At 38.7% G+C, this 19,062-nt stretch overlaps 1 protein-coding gene across 2 annotated transcripts in view; it reads right to left on the minus strand.

Annotated features, from left to right (window-relative positions):
• The window catches only part of nup93 (nucleoporin 93), a 131,516-nt gene that overhangs the window by 96,656 nt on the left and 15,798 nt on the right, over positions 1–19,062 (minus strand). For both annotated transcript variants that reach the window (XM_052028173.1, XM_052028172.1), the window contains exons 2-3: positions 4,473–4,670; positions 3,267–3,384 (exon numbers count right to left, since the gene is read on the minus strand). In XM_052028173.1, coding sequence (XP_051884133.1) covers positions 3,267–3,384; positions 4,473–4,651 — 297 coding nt within the window. In that variant the 5' untranslated portion in view covers positions 4,652–4,670. The remainder of the gene's footprint in view (positions 1–3,266; positions 3,385–4,472; positions 4,671–19,062) is intronic.

Genomic DNA, 19,062 nt, shown 5'->3' on the forward strand with positions numbered 1-19,062 from the left:
TGTTCAGGATGGAGGACTGAGTCAAGGTGGATAGTTTGTGCTCAATGGTGTTGTGCTTTGGGAATTGTCGGAGCTGCATTCATCCTGAAGAGTATCCATCACACTCCTGACTTGTGCTTTATAGAAAATGAAGAAACCTTGTGGATTCTGGAAGCAAGTCACTCACCACATAATATCCAGCATCTGACCTACTCTTGTGGTCACAATATTTATGTGACTGGTTCAGTTACGTTTCTAGTCAATGATGAATGTCAAGAAGAAACTGTTAGATTTCCCTATCTGAGCTAGCCGTTTCCTTGCACTTGCATAGCACAAATGACACTTGGCATTTATCAGTCTATGTCTGACTATTATTTATATCAGTCTACTTTATTTACAGAGAAGCTGTTAAAGGGATTAAACGTCACAGTGAACATCCTTCTTATTTAATGATAGAAGATATGCCAGGTAGAGAACACTCAACCGGATGAAAGGGAGAATAATCTACGATAGTTTTCAAAGGGGGAAATAGATAAATATTTGAAAAATATCTAAGGTTAAAGAAAATGGGCTAGATGAACTGCTCCAAGAGTTACCACAGATGCCATTGGCTGAATGGCTGTCTTTTCGAACATAGAACAGTACAGCACAGGAACAGGCCCTGCTGCCCACAATGTTGTGCCAAACTAATTAAACGCTTAATTAAACTAATCCCTTTTGCCTACACAATGCCAATAATCCCTCCACTCTCTGCACATTCATGTGCCTATCTAAAAGCCTTTTAAACACCTCTATCATATCTGCCTCCACTACCACCCCTGGCAGCACATTCCAGGCACCCACCACTGTGTAAAAAAAAATTTGCCTCACACATCTCCTTTGAATTTACCCCCTCTCACCTTAAATGCATGTCCTCTGGTATTAGATATTTCTACCATGGGAAGAAGATACTCTATCTTTGCCTCTCATAATATGAGGCCTCCCCCCAGCCTCCACTGCTCCAGAGAAAACAACGCAAGCCTATCCAACCTCTCCCCACAGCACATGCCCTCTAATCCAGGCAGCATCCTAGTAAACCGCTTCTGCAGACTCTCCAAAGCCTCCACATCCTTTCTATAATGGGGTAAAGAGAATTGAATTAAGATTGCAGATGCGACCCAACCAGAGTTTTACAAAGCTGCAACATAACTTCCTGACTCTTGAACTCAGTCCCTTGACTAAATAAAGGCAAGTATGCCATACACCTTCTTTATCACCTTATCAACCTGAGCAAGGAGGTTTCAGGGAAACATGGACTTGGACCCCAAGATCCCTTTGTACGTCAAACACTTAAGGGTCCTGCCACTTAATTGTGTACGGTCCCAAAGTACAACACCTCACACTAAACTTCATCTTCTCGTGTGTTGCAAAATTCCAGGGTTCTGCTGTTGTCTTCCTCAAGCACAAGATATTCTGATCACTACACACACCATTTACTTATCTACTTTGTTTTGGTGATTGTGTAGTTCTATGTGCATTGACAACACAAAAAGACAAAAATGGACTTTGACCTGAATAAAATGGCTCACAAAAAAAAATTGGAGTTTTACTGGATGAGTTTCACATCAGGACAAACACAGGCAAGCAAACCTCAGCTAACGAACAGATCATAGACCCAAACTCGCCGAGCTCATAAACATACCGTTTGGCTCACCAACTCCATGAACCACCCATTTACACTCATCTCATTTTACTCTCCCCACATCAACTCACCCTAGATTCTACCACCCATCTGCATGAGGATCAATTTAGTGGTCAATTAACTCATCAACCTGCATGTCCATGGGACATGAGGAAACCAAAGCACCCAGGAGAAACCTTTGCATTCACAGGAAGAATGTGCAAACTCCACACAGACAACATGGGAGATCAAGACTGAACCTGGGTCACAAGAACTGAGGCAGCAGCTCTACTTGCTGTGCCACTGAATTGGCCTTGCATACTATTCCAAGATGGAGCACCTGTCCAACTGTGATATCAGGAGTCTTAAAACAAATGAATTTAGTGTAAATCAAGGGATAATCCATCCATTGGTTGAGACACACTAACAACAAAGGAAGACAGATGTAATTGTTATCAATTAATCATCTCAAATCCAGACAGTAGTTCTGAGGAAATGTCCTAACCCCAACCATCTTCAGCTGCTTTCCTGCCATCGTGAGATTTGTAGTGCAGATTTTTAATGGCAGCTGAAAAAGGTCAACTCCATTTGTAATTACCCAGATAATGAAGAAATCTGTGCCTGCATAGAGAGAACCGGACAACATCCGGGCTACAGTGACAAGTAACAATAACGGTCACTAACATGAGAGAATTTAAATACTCTCTTGACGTTCAATGGCATTATCACCACAAGTTTCTCCCCAATTCAATTGTTGGGCTAATGTTGCCCAGGAACTTAACTGAATCAACCATATCAATACTGGTGGTGCAAGAGCATCAAGAAGTACTTCATCCAGTCAAGTTCAGTACCTTCCTATAACCAGCTTGATTGACACTCAATCCTCGACCCTACCAAACCGACATTTTATAGCTGTGGTCTACACCATTCCAAGCTGCAATACAGTAACTCTTCAAAATTTCTTTTGTATATATCCATTCACACAGTGGTTCAAGTTTCACCCTAAGGGCACCTTCTCTCAAGGTGCGGCACTCCCTCCCACAGGCCTCTCCTCCCACAGCACTCCCTCCCTCACGTTTGACGCTCTCTTATGGGATGGTACTGAACTGCCAAGTACCATCCCAAGGAGTGCAGCCAAAGACAGCTTGCCTCCACTTTAAGGCCAATTAAGAATTGGCAATAAATGCAAACATTGCAGGAACACTTGCATCCTGTAAATAAAAACTTTAGTTGAAATGAAAAGTATGGAAATTCCCCATACTATTAAAAAGTTCGTATTTAAATCTGTCATAAAACTGATTAAACACAAATTGCCATAAAAAGGCACCCAAAGCTCAAATTACTAAACTTGCTTCTCCACACACGTCAGGCATACAAGAGAGTCCTCAGGCTACTCAAAACCAGGGATTACTTACAAGTTAATGCGTAGCCCACTGAAATCAAAAAAACTGATATCCTTCTAATGTTGATAAGCAACGCCAAACGTTGAAGTTCAAAGGGAATTTTTAAACACATGGGCAGGAACAAAACGAGGCATATATCCTGAAAAAAAAATCTTGATTTAATTCTGCATGCAATTAAAACAATGGATTCAGAACTTAAGGCACACCAGCAGGTGTTTATTTACCTGTATATCCGTATCTTTGACTGGCTCAAGAGGTTCAAAGGTCGTAGCTGCACTCAGGCTTTCCAATCGCTGAGAGATGTGAGATATGTCCAACCCTTTAGTCCCGAGCAGAATAGACCTATTTCAAAAGTGAGGGGAAACAAAAAAGAAAAGACAATTTCATCATTCACAAGCTCTGTATCAACAACTACTTTACCTTTAAATTGGCCTAGCTGTGGAGATGGACAATTAAAAACTAACAAATTTATTCTTTAGTGAGAAAAATATCTTCAACCACTAAACGTGCGAGGAGAATGAACAGCTGACAATACACTGTCAAAATCGAATAAAAGCAGGATGACAGTTTTGGCATGACACATTCTGAAGAATGCAACATTTTCATTAATTGTATGCACAATAGAAGCTAAATGAAGGCAACTCTCATTTACTCCATGACAACAGATATGAAGGAGCACTGTCTAGATTCTAGGCAATGTTGGTCATTTCAAAATAAGAACACCTCAGAATAATCCACGTATGAAAAACAGATTACCTATAAGTTAAAAAAGACAGACAAAATAAACCCATCATTTAATACTACATATAAAATTGAAACTTGGCTTCCAGGTACTTGTTTCACAATTGGGCTGGAGTAATGAAGACAAGGTTTTTCCCATGAACCTATGTTAACTGCTAAAGTGAATGTTTTCTCCCAATTTAAAAATCACAATTCCAGAACAACGTCGTTTCTTCAAATTTATCATACTTTGTTACAGATAAAGATTGATCTGAAAGAGAAAGACTAGCCTGGAGTCTTTCTCCAGCAGTTAACAAATATCAATCTTCAACTTTCTCCTCAGCAAATTAAACACCAATCAACAATGGCATTTACTTAACATTTAAACTTTATAATCTTCAAGGCAAATGACACCACCTTAGCCAGAAAATAATGAATTATTCATGAAATGTTCGAACATGCTGTCCTCAAAAACAGATCAGCTGGCTTACAACAGTGCCACAGGAGATGTACTTGTCATATTTCATATAAATGACCATGCTAATGAAGGCAAGAGTGGAGAGCGAGAGTGTCGGTTCAATTTGTATCAAGAATAAATAGGACCAATGCATGACTTTAAAGTGGTGAAATATTATTGCAAAAATAAAGTGATATCTGTTATAGTACAATTAAGTACAATATTCCAAATGAAGTTTAGCCTTTAAACTCACGCCTTGACGTCTGCTGTCTCCTGCGATGTGCGAGTCAGCGTCCTGGAACGCAAGACCTCCCCAGCCTGCTGAATCTCCTGCAGGTTTCTTTCCACATGTGGAAGCTCGGACACACCTTCAGTTTCTGCTGCAAGCTGCTCGGCTTGCTGCAGCAGCTCTCCAAAACCCTCCACGTCCATAATAAATGTGTCACAGGGTCTGCAGAAAGAATGCAAAATTAGACGTGCCGTGATTCCTTCACTTTAATGTGCATTGAGGCAACTTGCTCAGAAAAGCCTGCATTTATATAACTAATTAAACAAAAGAAAACAGCGACTGAAAAAAAATTATACCAGGTTAGAGCACAGAGGGGAAACCAAATGGTTGCAGTAGATGGTCATTGTACGCCCATATCATTTTAGTGCTGGGCCTACGGCTGTAACTTTCAGTAGTGTGCACGTTCTAATGCCTTGGCTGCTTCTGAAAAGGGAAAGTGGAAAATATCCTGCCTAGGACCGAGGACTGATCTGGGGATTTTAGGCAAATAAGAGATCGACATCTATAGACTGAGGACTGGGACTCGCATGAAGTCAATTTTCAGTTGGAAGAAAAAGTAGCAAATGAATAGGAATATTGTGCACAATTTCTTTAACTATTAAAGAACTTTGAAACTGATTCAAGTTTATAAAAATAGCCACTGTGCACACTTTGAAAGTGATATTATGGGTTAGATTTGTTGGCCTGGCTGCCCCACACACCTACCTAGACTTGCCATCCATAGTCTTCCCACGACCTCATTTACCACATCCAGATGTGGAGAATCTATCACTCCCCCCAAAGAATCCAGTGATATGGTCTGAACATCAGCAGGGAAGTTGGCAGCACAGCAGGGAAACTCAGTCTTTGAAAGCTTTGACAGCTAGCAAAGCCCAGTTGCTGGTTTTCCAGATGTAAAAGCTGAGCAATATTTTACAGTTTTTAAATGTTGCTAATCTTCAGGGACATAAAAGAAATTTGGAAATAATTAAATTAAAATGCAAGATTTTTGTGACTAAAATAAAGTTCACTAAAATGTAAAATATTTTAAGTAATGGAGAACTTATCTTCTTACTCTATGGCCCCACAATCCCCATTGAAACTAATGAAGTCTTGGATCCTAAACTAGGAATAAATGCTGGAGAATCCCAGTATGTTTGGGCTTTGCCCCTGAATTCCATATCAAATCTAACCATAGAGCAAACAGACTGATTCTGTGCATGACCAGACATGCATGAAAATCATTTAAATTACTTTATTTAACTGGGTAAATGCCAAACTGAACTGCCAATTACCAGGCCAATATCTTTGGTGGTTGAGAACCAACATCAACGTTCATTTGTCAACATCCAGCATCAAGCAGTTAGCTGTTGTTCTTTGTATAATGAACTGCATGAAAGAAGAGATCACTGCAGCCTATATATTCTACAAGGCTACATGTAGTGACACTGTCATTCCTAGACAGAATTACCAGGTTTTTCCCCCACTATCAACAATCATGCCCATTTACCACATTGCTGTAATTGATCAAGATTGATTTTATATAAGGACTAACCAATTTCTGCAAATAACCCTGCTTTTATTGGAAGAGGCTCCTGCAGTCTGTCACAAGTTGCATTTACTCCAACAGCTCTTCTTAATGTACAGTAATGACCAAGACAAATGTCACCTTGCAAAAAGTCAAAACTGTCACTGAGGAGATTCAGTTAGCTAAACCAGTAAAAGTGATTTGATACTGCTATTTGATAAGACAACACACGAAACAAAATGCAAAACATACATTCAACAATAATCATCACTTGTATAAATTCAACATAAGTATACATTGCTAGAAGCTGGGTCATTCTGGGAAAACAGCATCAAAAACCAACTTTATGGCAATATTTGTTTAAAGTAGCTGTATTTCACACCACCTCAATGCATAGAACTGAGACATCAAAAGGAATAAACATACCTGTCTATCCCTCATCTCGGGTCTCAGAAATATCCCAAAATGCTTCATTTAATGAAATAATATGAAGTACTATTGCATTTATACAATATGATCTTATGGGTCTGGAGTATGTTACAAATATTGAGGGTAGATGACATGATCATTAAGTGATACAGCCCTCCCCAAATATGCAAAAAAACTATTCAAACCAGTGTAGTTCAAGATTCAAATTCAGTTCCATACTTAATATCATCAGGTGAAATAGTTGTCACAATTAACCCAAGGCTTGGAAAACAAAGCCAGATGGACTTCCCGACCCCAAATACCATGCATGGCCTTTACTGGAAAGATATACATGGATGGTTAGGTGGTTGAAAGTGAAACATGAATCTGGCTTGACCATGACACAGTCTTCTGCCCCACATTCATTTAGTGTCAAGTTCATGCATGAAATTACCATTTTTCCCCATTTCAATTCATCTCCCTCCTCTTACCATCTTCCCATTGTTTCACTTTGGTATGAATGGTTCTATTCAACATTATTTTTTCTTTAAATTAGAAAATTAAACAAACTTCTGAGTTCTAACACTGTCTGTAAATCTCATTCTACTCCCTACCTCTCTCCCCAAGTATCTCTCTTTCAATTTCCTTCTTCAACTTCCAGCTTGTTTCTCTCTTCCTTCAAAATTCCATCCTTCATTAACCTCTTGTCAACTCTCATCCACATCAACTCAATCCAAATTCATCTCAATTTACATAGCACAATTTTAAGCATGCATTCATTTCCTTGCAAAAGAATGCATAAATTGTTAAGAAATAAATTTATATATATGATCCTATTTATTGGGAATAAACATATGGTCTAAAGAAACCAAATGTAGACAAATGGTTGTTTAGACTATCGCCGCAAGATATTTTCAAGTCATCCAATTAATGTTTCATGGAATTCGTTTTATTTCTCGCCTTATCCCACCCTCTTGGCCATCAGTTATGACCTTGAAGGATCTAATGTGAAGCCAAGCTGCATTCACAAACAAAATAGATAACAACATTGGAATTTTCTCTCTATTATCTGCGTGTATATAAAGAGATCAACTGAAACAGAAGTCATCTAAGTAATCTTTCGATTTGCTGAATTTGGAAAAAGTGTCAGCTAGATTTGTAGATTCCCGGATACATTTTGTGCAACTAAACTGAAAGTATTTACTTTACCAAAGAACACATCAAAAATTACCCAAATTGCAGTGTCAATTATTTTTCAATACCATGAAATGAATTACTGAGTCCAATTCATACACGGAGGAATATGATAACAAAAAGTCTAAAATTGATTTGGTGCAATAAAGCATAACTTGCAATTCTTGTTAAACATTCAAAATAGTTCTGCAAGAGTCTGCAATGCAGTAGATTATTGCCAGTGCACAGTCCGATCACATGAACATGGGCCAAACCTGATATTAAATTCCATATCGATCTCTTTGTGCAACATATTCCTTATGTAGTGCATCAGTCGCATTTGCCCAGTGGAGAAAAATAAGCAGAGCAAAATGTAGATCCTGTTCCAAAGCCAACCTTTGGCAAATTGAAACAAAAATATGTAATTATCAATTAAAATTTCACATTGGCTGCTCAGTGTTCCAATTCTTTTTAAATCAGGAAATTTAATACTGGCATTCAATAACTGTCCAGAGCAATCATTTAAAGGAATCCGATTTTGTTCTGAAAAAGCCAATTTACTGTGGAAAAAAAAACAGTAAATGTCAAGGTGAAATAGGTTGCACTCAGTGTGACAGCATCACAAACTGCCAACCATCATGTGATGTAGCTCATATGCAGCATTACTAAAGCAACACTTCTCCAAAGAAATTTTGTTGTTAGTATTAATAGCTTGGGATATGTGAAAATTAATTCAGAACATTTTTTTTTTTAAATACATATATGGACTACAAGACTGCTTTTGCACCTGAACAGGACACCAAGTCAAAAAAACTGCAATACATCTGGGCTGCAGTCTTGAAAGCAGAGGAAAAAAAATTGGTCACAACATTCATTCTGAACATTCACTTATTGTTTACAAAATCTTCCATGGGACCTAGGTATTTCTGGCAAGTTCAGCATTTATTCCCTATTTAAATTGTCCTCAAGAAGATGCTAGTGTGTTGCTTGTTTGAACCACTGTATGATTAGTGATGAAGGCATTTCCATGGTATTGTTAATTTCACAATTTTGAACCAGTAGCAATAAAGGAACAACAATATACTTCCAAATCAGCATACAACTTGGAAACAAATTTGCCGGGGGTGAGGTTTCCATTAATCTGTTGAACTTGGCTGTTTATACAAAAGAGGTTCTGGGTTTGCGAGGTACGATCAGAGAAGGTTTGATGAAATGCTATGGGTATCTTATGCAGAATGATGGGAGTGAATAAATGACGTGGTGAACAAGGTGCCAGCCAAGCAAATTATTTTGCTCTGGATACACTGAACTTCTTATGACCTGTCAAGTGGTAGACAAACTTCTGGCTTGTAGCTACAGATGACAGACAGGCTTCATATAGTCAAGAGATTAATCATACTAAACTACATCTCTGACCTGATCCTGTAACTAGAAAATTCCAATGGCTGGTCCAGATAAGTTTCTCCTCAACTGTGACCTACTGGTCGTTGAAGCTTGGTGGAAGATTTCGTGATGGTTATGCTGTTAAATATCAACAGACAACTAGATTCTTCCTTATTACCACTCTTCAACATTTTTGAGATGAATGAAAATAGGTCTTCGCACACCAAAAAAAATCAGATTTTATTTAGGCAGGCCAGATGCCGAACCTCCTAATGTGCTTCGCCATTTCTGAACAGTAGAACTCAAAAGCCTAGGCTGACCATCAAGTTCAATATTGAGGGAGTTCTCTACTGTCAGAGGGGCTCTCTTTTGGACATCCTATAGCAGTATTTCAAAGAAGGGGAAGCTATTTCCAGGTCTTGGACAATATTAATAACCCCAAAACAGATTACTTGACTATTAATACATCAGTGTTCGTGAGACCTATTTTTGTGCATATTGTCTAGTGTGCTTCTTACATTAGAAGTATCACTATATACTTTGAAGGAGCTTAACTGACTACTAACCATTTTGGAAAGTTGCAAGCTCCTTACAAGTATAGGTCTTCCTTTGAGCATTGTTACCTAACAGGGCTGCACAGACTGCAGCAAACAAAACTGCAGATGTTAGAAATGCAAGAGCAAAAACAGAAGTTGCTGGAAGCATTCAGCAGATCAAGCAGCAGCAATAGGGAGAAAAGCAAATGATGGTTCTTTTCTCTTGACTATGCAGATGCTGGCTGTGGAACAAGGGGTGAAACAGAATAGTTATTGAGTTATTAAACACGGAAACAGTCCCTTTGGTTCAACTCATCCATATTGACCAAGTTGCCTATCCATATTGTAATTACATTGGTCTGGTTCCACTGCATTGTAATTGCCTGTTATTCAGCATGTATCCTGTAACAGGGTGTAAGCCCACCTCGACAATGTACATCTAAAAACATGAACTTGACAGGAAGATGACTTTGATATTCCGACTCTCCTCCTTTCTGCCTCAACATTGCTCTTCTGAAAGCAAAAAGAAAACTGAAGATGCTGGAAATCTGATAAAGGTTAGATGCTGGAAATATGCCAATGAAAAATCAACGATCCAAACATTAACACTGTTTCTCTCTCTGTAGATGCTGCCTGACCTGCTGGGTGTTTCCATCATTTTGTTTTATTTCTGTAAGTCCCCTAACTTATTAGACATTGAACCTCTGGATGAGTTCCTTTCTGAAGATAACTGTATGTCAAGCAGTTCAAGAAGATGGCACACTGCTGCCTTCTCAAGCAATTAGAGATGGGCAATAAGTGCTGACCTTGCTGTTGTTGCCCAGATCGCAAAGATGAGTACTGCAAAAATAAAAGGATTTGCACATTAAGGCATCCAGACAGGAAAGAACTTGGAAGGCCGCATAAGGGGATATGGAATAGTAAGCCAATAATTCTCTTATCCTCAGGAATATCTTGTAAATATTCAACCATGGAAAAATATGCAAGAAATTGCATTTATTATCCCTCACTGTGACACAGGAGGCCATTTCACCCATGCCCGGGGGACAATCCCATTCCACCACACTCTTCCCTAAAAGCCCTTTAACTACAATATCATTAAGTAACCTTTCCTTATTGCACAACAACAGATCTATGCAGAAACAAATGCATGTTAAAGCAAAAAACATGGGATTATGGAAGTATTCAAAAAGTATTGTGGACCAATCAAAGACAGCTCCTTGCAAATGAAGGCTTGGGAACTCCCAACCTTATATTTGGAAGCTTTGGTCACTGAACTCAGAAACCAGGAATTTTAAAACTGGTACAAACACAGGAAATTTCAATTTAGTTCTGAGCTTCTCCTTATGGAAAGCTAGTCCTAGCGTATTTAGACATTTCTATCAGCAGATAATTCTGACTTGCTAGAAAATCCTCTGTAAATTTAGCTTTTTAATGCCACGCTTTTCATTTCTGTCCCAGTTCATATATCATGTGGCAATCATGTAAAATAGGTATCAAGAAATTAAATGCTTGCACATTGCTTACATACCAGATAATGAACAGAAGATCAGCGAGAACTCAGTGCAACATTACAATGGTTCTTTTGATGTGGGGGCTCTGTACCAACACTGACTTAACACACTGTCCACATGTATAATTAGTGTGTTACTCTCCATAATACAGTATTGCCATGAATCCAATATGACAAGTGTTTAGAAAAGTTTTCTGTATTTGCAATTTCACAAATCACCTGGTATTTTGACACCAGTACTTTTCAACCTCATTACTTCTCCAAGTCTAAAGGTTATTGATGCCTCCATTCAGCACTTTACTAAGAGAAATATTGAGAAATCTAAATTAGTTGGAAATTATAACACACCAAATACTAAATTTATTCCCATTACAAGCAAGGGTTTGCATTTTTCTTATTCATTTTTTGGGATCTGATCATTGGCAAGACTGGCGTTTTTTGTCTAAGTATTAAATTTGGATACGGGCAAATTTCTGGTGACTTAATTCATAACTCAAGACCAGAAAATACGGTTACAAGTTTACAAGTATATTTCTCATGCTGCTTTTTGCAGAAGACTTACCCATTTGTCCCCCTATGGCTGGCAGGAACGTTATGAAATTGTAACCGATTGAGTGTGAAAATATAAAACCAGCTGGCTGTGAATCATTCCCATTTCTACCACAGGGCAGACTATTACTTATGAATATTATTGTATCCAACTCTGTGTACACCACTGATGATCCAGATTTTCGAAAATGAGCTTCATTAGACAGGTTCAAAATTATATGCATGAAAGCACTATACAAGTAATGATATCAAAGATATGAAGGCAGACAAAACTAATAAAAAAAAACACGTCAATTAAAAAAACAAGAGGTATGAAAAAGAGAATAGACTTTACATGACATATTCAGGGAATCTATCCTTGTTGATCTTCATTAGCTTCAGTCTACCAATACTTTGAATTCAAATTCTCGTGTTTAAACTTATGTCTGGGTTGGCGCCCCGCCACCCCCCCCGACCCCAAATAACTGAACCTCCCATCCTTCAACTCTGCCCTCACCCAGCCTTTTCTGCAGCCTCGCCTTCTTCACCCAATCTCAGGAGCCACATCTTCAAATGAACAAACTTCTAAAGCCCCGAAATGGCACATTCAACCTAACAGATCTACACCAGTATTCAAGATCCCCACAAACCCCCTCCCATTGTTCCAAAAAGCAGATGTTCTTCAAACTTGAAATGGTGCTCTAGAAATCTTAGTTGTTTTTGTTTTTTTTTGTGATAAGCAAGATACATATATTTCCACTGCAATAATGTCTTAATTCCACACTTTACTGGCTATTCATCAATTTACCCCTCCCCCATCCTGCCAGGTATATTCCCACGTAATACTCAATAAAATTGCTGAGCAGTCACCAGTCTTGACACCTTAAGTCACACAGGCAAGTTAACATCTTTAAAGCTTAACAAACAATATCACCCTTTTCTCTGAAAGGGAGCTGAAGAAATATATTAGAATAGCACTAGCAATGAGCATTACAGTAACGTGGAAAGATGGGAAAAGCACAAGTTGTTCTCCTCAGATCAAAAAGTGTTATTTGGTGATTTACGGAGTGATTCAAGATCATGATGGGTTTTGACAAGCAAATAAGGATAAACGGAGGGTGCTGAATAAATAGAACAAGCTGCCAGGGGAAGTAGTAGAAGGGTATACAATTATAATGTTTAAAAGACATTTGGACAGGTATGCAATAAGAGGAAATATGAAATAAATGGAAATATTTTAGGGGCTATGGGGAAAAACAGCAAAGGAAAGAACTAATTGGTTAGCTTTACCAATGACTTGGCAATTGGGCAAATACCTTCCTTCAGTACTACATAATTCTACGAAGATCCATACAAGCCTTAGAACACTTTAAAATTCCTTCTTTCTTCTAACTCTCACTTAAATCAAGTCGCTTATTAAACTATTAATCATTTTGATCTAGGTTAGCAGCAATTATGGGTCTCAACCAGCTTAAATATATTTTCTTCACCAGAGACCACAAATCAATCTCCAAATTGATAGATCACCTTGTACAATATTCCTCTAACATACTGCTGAAGAGTCACTTTATAGTTTTTATTTAACTCATGAAGACTAGCCCCTCAAATAAGCTTCTGGGATGTTCAATAGAAGATACTAATGGACACCTAGCTGGTACAGTCCCAAGTTCCATTGTTATCAAATACAAAGTGTGGTCCGTTTTTTTCTGTCTGTCTATCTGACCTGAGTATTTGCAGCATTTTGTTTTTTTTTAAATACATAGCCCTGCATCATTTTTATAATCAGACAAAAATACATGTAATTCTTCTAAATTACCCACACAAAAGTGATTAGAAAAGTGTTGGGCTGGCATATAGACATCAATTAATTTAAGTGTTAATGGCTTAAATGCAAACCAAGAGATAGATATCATGAGTAGTTGCAAAACTCCCCCATTCCAAAGACATACGGGTTAGGAAGTTGTGGGCATGCTATGTTGGCGCCGGAAGCGTGGCGACACTTGTGGGCTGCCCCCAGAGCACTCTACGCCAAAAGATGTATTTCACTGCGTGTCTCGATGTATGTGACTAATAAAGATATCTTATCTTAAAATATGGAACAGACAAAATGAATTGAACAAGCACTTTGCATCAGTCTTCACTATAGAGGATACAAGAAACATCCAATAAGTAGCTGCAAGTTAAGAATTGAAAGGGAGGGCAAAAACTCAGGAATATTAATCACCACAGAAATGATACTGAACAAATTATTGGAGCTGTGGGCTGACAAGGGACTTCATCCTAGTGTCTTAAAAGAACTAGCTAGTGAAGAAAGTTCCATTAGATTGGAAAACAGCAAATCTAACTTCATTTAAAAAGAGAGGTACTACGGATAATAAAAGCTCATGGCATAGAAGTTAACATTCATAAGTGGATGTGGAAAGAATGTTTTCTCTTGTGGGAGACAGTTTAAAAATTAGGGGTCACATGACAGACGCAATGATGTTTTTCCTCGAGGATCATGATTCCATGGAACGAACTCTTCCTCAAAGACATGGAAGCAGAGTTTTTGAACACTTTTTAAGACAAATAGATAGATTTTTGATAAGTAAAGGGATTAAAGGTTTACAGGGATAGGTAGGAATGCAGAATTGAGGTTACAATTTGATCAGCCATGATCTTATTAAATGGCAGAGCAGGCTGAATGGGTAACTCCTGCACCTAATTCCAATGTTCTTAACCATACCTCAATTTTTATTATTGAATTTTCTTAAATTTGAATGAATTTACATTTCCATCATTTAATTATTCACTAACATGTGATTAGAACGGATATTTCTGATACTTTCATTACAAAATAAATGATCAAAACCAGCTGCCCATTTTAATATAATGTGTACCAATTTGCACATTACTCCCGACTATTGTAATAATTTGGTGCATTGTTAATTAGCAGCTAAGGATTCACAGTAAATTACAAGAGAAAATACTGACCAAATTTTATGGAAGTAACAATGTCAAAACACAAATTTTGTCAGAGAAATTTAATAGCTGCTGTCAGTGATTTTCACAAACCTGCAGAGAATTTGGGCTAATTGCACATGACTTAGAGAAAACTCAATTTCAAACCTTGCTCCAGATTTGAGAAGGCACAAGGAGTATGTCATCGTGGATTTTAATGGGAGATACTGAATATTTTGTTTGTGGTTCAGCATTCTCTGTGCACTGTAAAACAAGTGTTGTAGCTGACAGTTTTAAGAGGCAAGTAGATTAAAGTATTTCTTAACATTGCATTTTAACAGTGGCAAGTAATTCACAGGGAAAACGCAAAGCTGCAAGTTGAGAAATAAAAATATCAGGAAAATGGAGCAGTTAAACCTCAGGGAATGTGTTGTCAGCAATATAAAATTCAGTACAAAGACTGACCTAATATGTGACAATTAATAATAGATTCTCAAATGTTTTAAGATGCAAGTAGATTAACGTATTCCTTAGCATTGCATTTTAACAGTGTATTCTCACATGCCCATCAACTGCCCTGTTCTTCTGCCACAAGTTACACCAACGGCAATTTATAGTAGCCAATTAATTTACCAGCAGGGAGCTTGGGAAACTAAAGGATCCAGAGGTCAAAGGGAGAACTTCATGGAGAAAGCAGTTCAGGACAGGATCAAACTGGGTCACTGAAGCTGTATGGCAGCAATTGTACCACCCATTTTTGGCAACACTGTACCCACACATTTTTTTTCTGTTCATACCTCACAGATATTGCATTTATGACCTTTATTGCAAGAGATATTGCACAACAGTGCATTCCTTCCCGAACGACAGAGCATCCCTTCCTGATGAACTTAATGCATTCTATGCGCATTTTGAACAGGAGGGGATTGGTTTGTCATCACCCACCCAGACAGCCTCCAATGCACCTGAGCACAGTCACCACTGCCGACACAAGGTCAGTCTTCCAGAGAGTGAACCTGTGGGAAGCATCTGGCCTGGATGATGTCCCTGGCTGTGTCCTTAGATCCTGCACAGGTCAGCTGGCGGTGAACATTCAGACATTTTTAACCTCTCCCTGCTTCAATCTCAGATTCCCACCTGCTTTAAGGTGGCCACTACCATCCTAGTACCCAAGAAAAACAAGGTAATGTGACTTAATGACTACTGCCTGATGGCTCTGACATCCATCATCATGAAGTGCTTGGAAGGGCTGGTCATGGCACGCATTAACTCCAGCCTCAGACAACCTCAACCCACTTCAATCTGCCTACTGCCAAAACAGGTCTCTGGCAGATGTTATCTTCCCGGCCCTACACTCATCTCTGGAGTATCTGGACAGTAAAGACATCTACATTAGATAATTGTTTGACTACAGCTCCGCCTTCAATACTATAATTTCAAGCAAACCCATCACCAAACTCCAAGACCTGGGACTTAACACCTCACCTTGCAACTGGATCCTTGACTTACTGACCAACAGAACGCAATTAGTGAGAATAGGCAGCAACGCCTCTGCCACGATTATTCTCAACACTGGTGCTCCACAGGCTGCATCCTCAGCCCCTACTCTACTCCCTACACATTGATGACTGCGTGGCCAGATTCTGCTCTAACTCCATCTACAAGTATGCAGATGATAGAACCATAATGGGCTGTATCTCAAATAACGATGAGTCAGACTACAGGAAGGAGATAGAGAGCTTAGTAACACGGTGTCATGACAACAACCTTTCCCTCAATGTCAGCAAAACAAAAGAGCTGGTCATTGACTTCAGGAAGAGGTGCAGTGCACACAGTCCTGTCTACATCAATGGTGCTGAGGACGAGAGGGTTGAGTTGCCTGGTCCAACCACAGGCGCCACAGCCAAGAAAGCTCACCAGTGCCTCTACTTCCTCAGGAGGTTAAAGAAATTTGGCCCCTTTGACACTCACCAATTTTTATCAATGCACCAGAGAAAGCATCATATCTGGATGCATCACAGCTTGGTATGGAAACTGTTCTGCCCATGACTGCAAGAAACTACAGAGAGTTGCGGACACAGCTCAGCACATCACCAAAACCAGCCTCCCATCCGTGGACTCTGTCTGTACTTTACGCTGCCTCAGTAAAGCATCCAGCATAATCAAAGACCCCACCTAACCCAGACATTCTCTCTTCTCCCCCCTTCCATCAGGTAGAAGATACAAAAGCCTGAAAGCACGTACTACCAGGCTCAAGGACAGCTTCCATCCTGCTATTATAAGACTATTGAACAGTTTCCTAATAGGATAAGATGGACTCTTGACCTCACAATCTACCTCATTATGACCTTGCGCCTTAGTGCAGTGCAGGTAGACAATTTCTCTGTAACTGCTACACTTTGTGCATTCTGTATTGTTTTACCTGGTACTACCTCAGTGCACTATGTAATGAATTGATCTGTATGATCAGCATGCAAGTAGACAATTTCTCTGTAACTGCTACACTTTGTGCATTCTGTATTGTTTTACCTTGTAGTACCTCAATGCACTGTGTAATGAATTGATCTGTATGATCGGTATGCTAGACAAGTTTTTCACTGTACCTCAGTACAAGTGACAATAATAAACCAATTCCAATATTGAGTATATAAAAAAAGGCAAATATTGATACAAATTTACAGAGCACTGGGGAAACCGCAACTAGAATACTATGTATGGTTTTGATATTTAAGAAAGGATGCGCTTGCATTGGTGATAATGCAGGGAAGAATCACAGGTTTGATTACTGGGGTTAAGATACGAATAGTTGAGCAAGGCCTATACTCATTGCAGTATGTAAAAAGAGGTGATCTTACTGAAACATTTAAGATACTGAAGGTGGATGCTGAGAGGATATTTCCCCTAATGGGAGTACCTAGAAATAGGGGAAATTGTTTTAGAACAAGGTGTCACCAATTTCAGCCAAAATATGGAGGAATTTCTTTCCTCTCAGTGTCACGAATCTCTGGAATTCTCAATCCCAGACGGCTGTTGAGGCAGTCATTGAATATACTTGGGCTGAGACTGGCAGACCTTTTACCTGCTGAGAAGTCAAGGGTAAGGTGAGTAAGCAGCAGAATGGTGCTGATGCCAAGGTTGAATCAACCATCATCTTTTATTCATTGGGTTGGGTGAGGGGAGCAATAGTCTACTCCTGCTCCTATTTCTTATGTTTTGTACAGATTTTGGACTAAATAGAGAGCTAATCAGAAATGGAAGAGGCAAGTATTTTTAGACCACCAGATTATAATATCCAACCTAATGAACATTGACAAAATCTATGTAAGTTTCCAGAGCAATCAAAGGAGTGCTGATCCAGCACAGATAATTTGCTAACCTTCGACAGATTTCAAGCAATTTCTCATCTGACAATAAAAAAGGAACCAATCACAATGATTTAATGTTGAAAAACTGACAAACTTCATGAAACATGGCCTGTTAACTTTCACAACTAATAGATTCTTAAAGGACAGTTTCAAAATAAAAACATTTTGAATGTACCATTGTCAACCAAGTATTGATTGGTTTGACTTCAGCAAAAAGATATGGAAAGTTTTACCATAAATTAAGTCTTAATATCAAAAAATTTCTACCATATTCCTTTAAGCTGCTAATATTACTCATGAATTTATACAATCTTGCTCCAATTCACCAACAACTTGTACTTCTTCATATCATCAATCCAATGTTTCCATATTGCCTGCAATTAAAATTCTACACAGGTCACTGAATCTAGTGATGATGTTAATGCTGTAAGGCATATTTGGAGATGAACTATGGTTTGCCTTTCCTGACATACAACAGAAGCTCTGTAATTTCATGAGAAAACTGTCCCTGCTGAATCTCACTCTCAAACTCCTCAGGCGCCATTATGTGTGCCATCTGTAATTGGAGCCAGCTACTAATACCATATTGGTGTAATTCCTAGTTGGACCCGTTCAATAGCTTTGCATCTAGTTTCTCACATTCTTTTTATCAGAGAATAGTTCTGCAGGATTCTGCATGATTCCAGTAATCCCAGCAGTCATCTGACTCATGCACAAGCCAATCATCATTCCCACTATTTTCCTTGCTGTTAGGGCACACTATGATAGACAGTAAGCACAAACAAGGAATGGGGTGAATTCTAGGCACACTTGGGATGCATCATGTCACGGCTTTCCATCTACCCAGAATATACTATCAGCTATTCCAAATATCAATCAACTATTCCAAATTGCAAGAGATCCTTCTGCACTCCGATACAGCCTTAAACGTATTCTCTCATTTCTGGTATCATCTTTACGAGTCTGTGTTTTCCCATGTGCCCAATATCATTTAAAGATAATGCCAAAACTTCACATCTACTTTGAATAAGGTCTATACATAACAGAACCATTAACACTGCTAAATATCCTATATAAATTAAAACAGTTATTTGTACATTTAGGACTTTTGTCATCCTAATCCCTCAAAACAATCTGCCCTGCTATATCGTTGAATTCTATTAAAATTTAACTATTTTTTTGCATATTTTCACACTCATTT

This window comes from Pristis pectinata, chromosome 13 (assembly GCF_009764475.1).
Source record: "Pristis pectinata isolate sPriPec2 chromosome 13, sPriPec2.1.pri, whole genome shotgun sequence".
Taxonomy (NCBI): Eukaryota; Metazoa; Chordata; class Chondrichthyes; order Rhinopristiformes; family Pristidae; genus Pristis; species Pristis pectinata.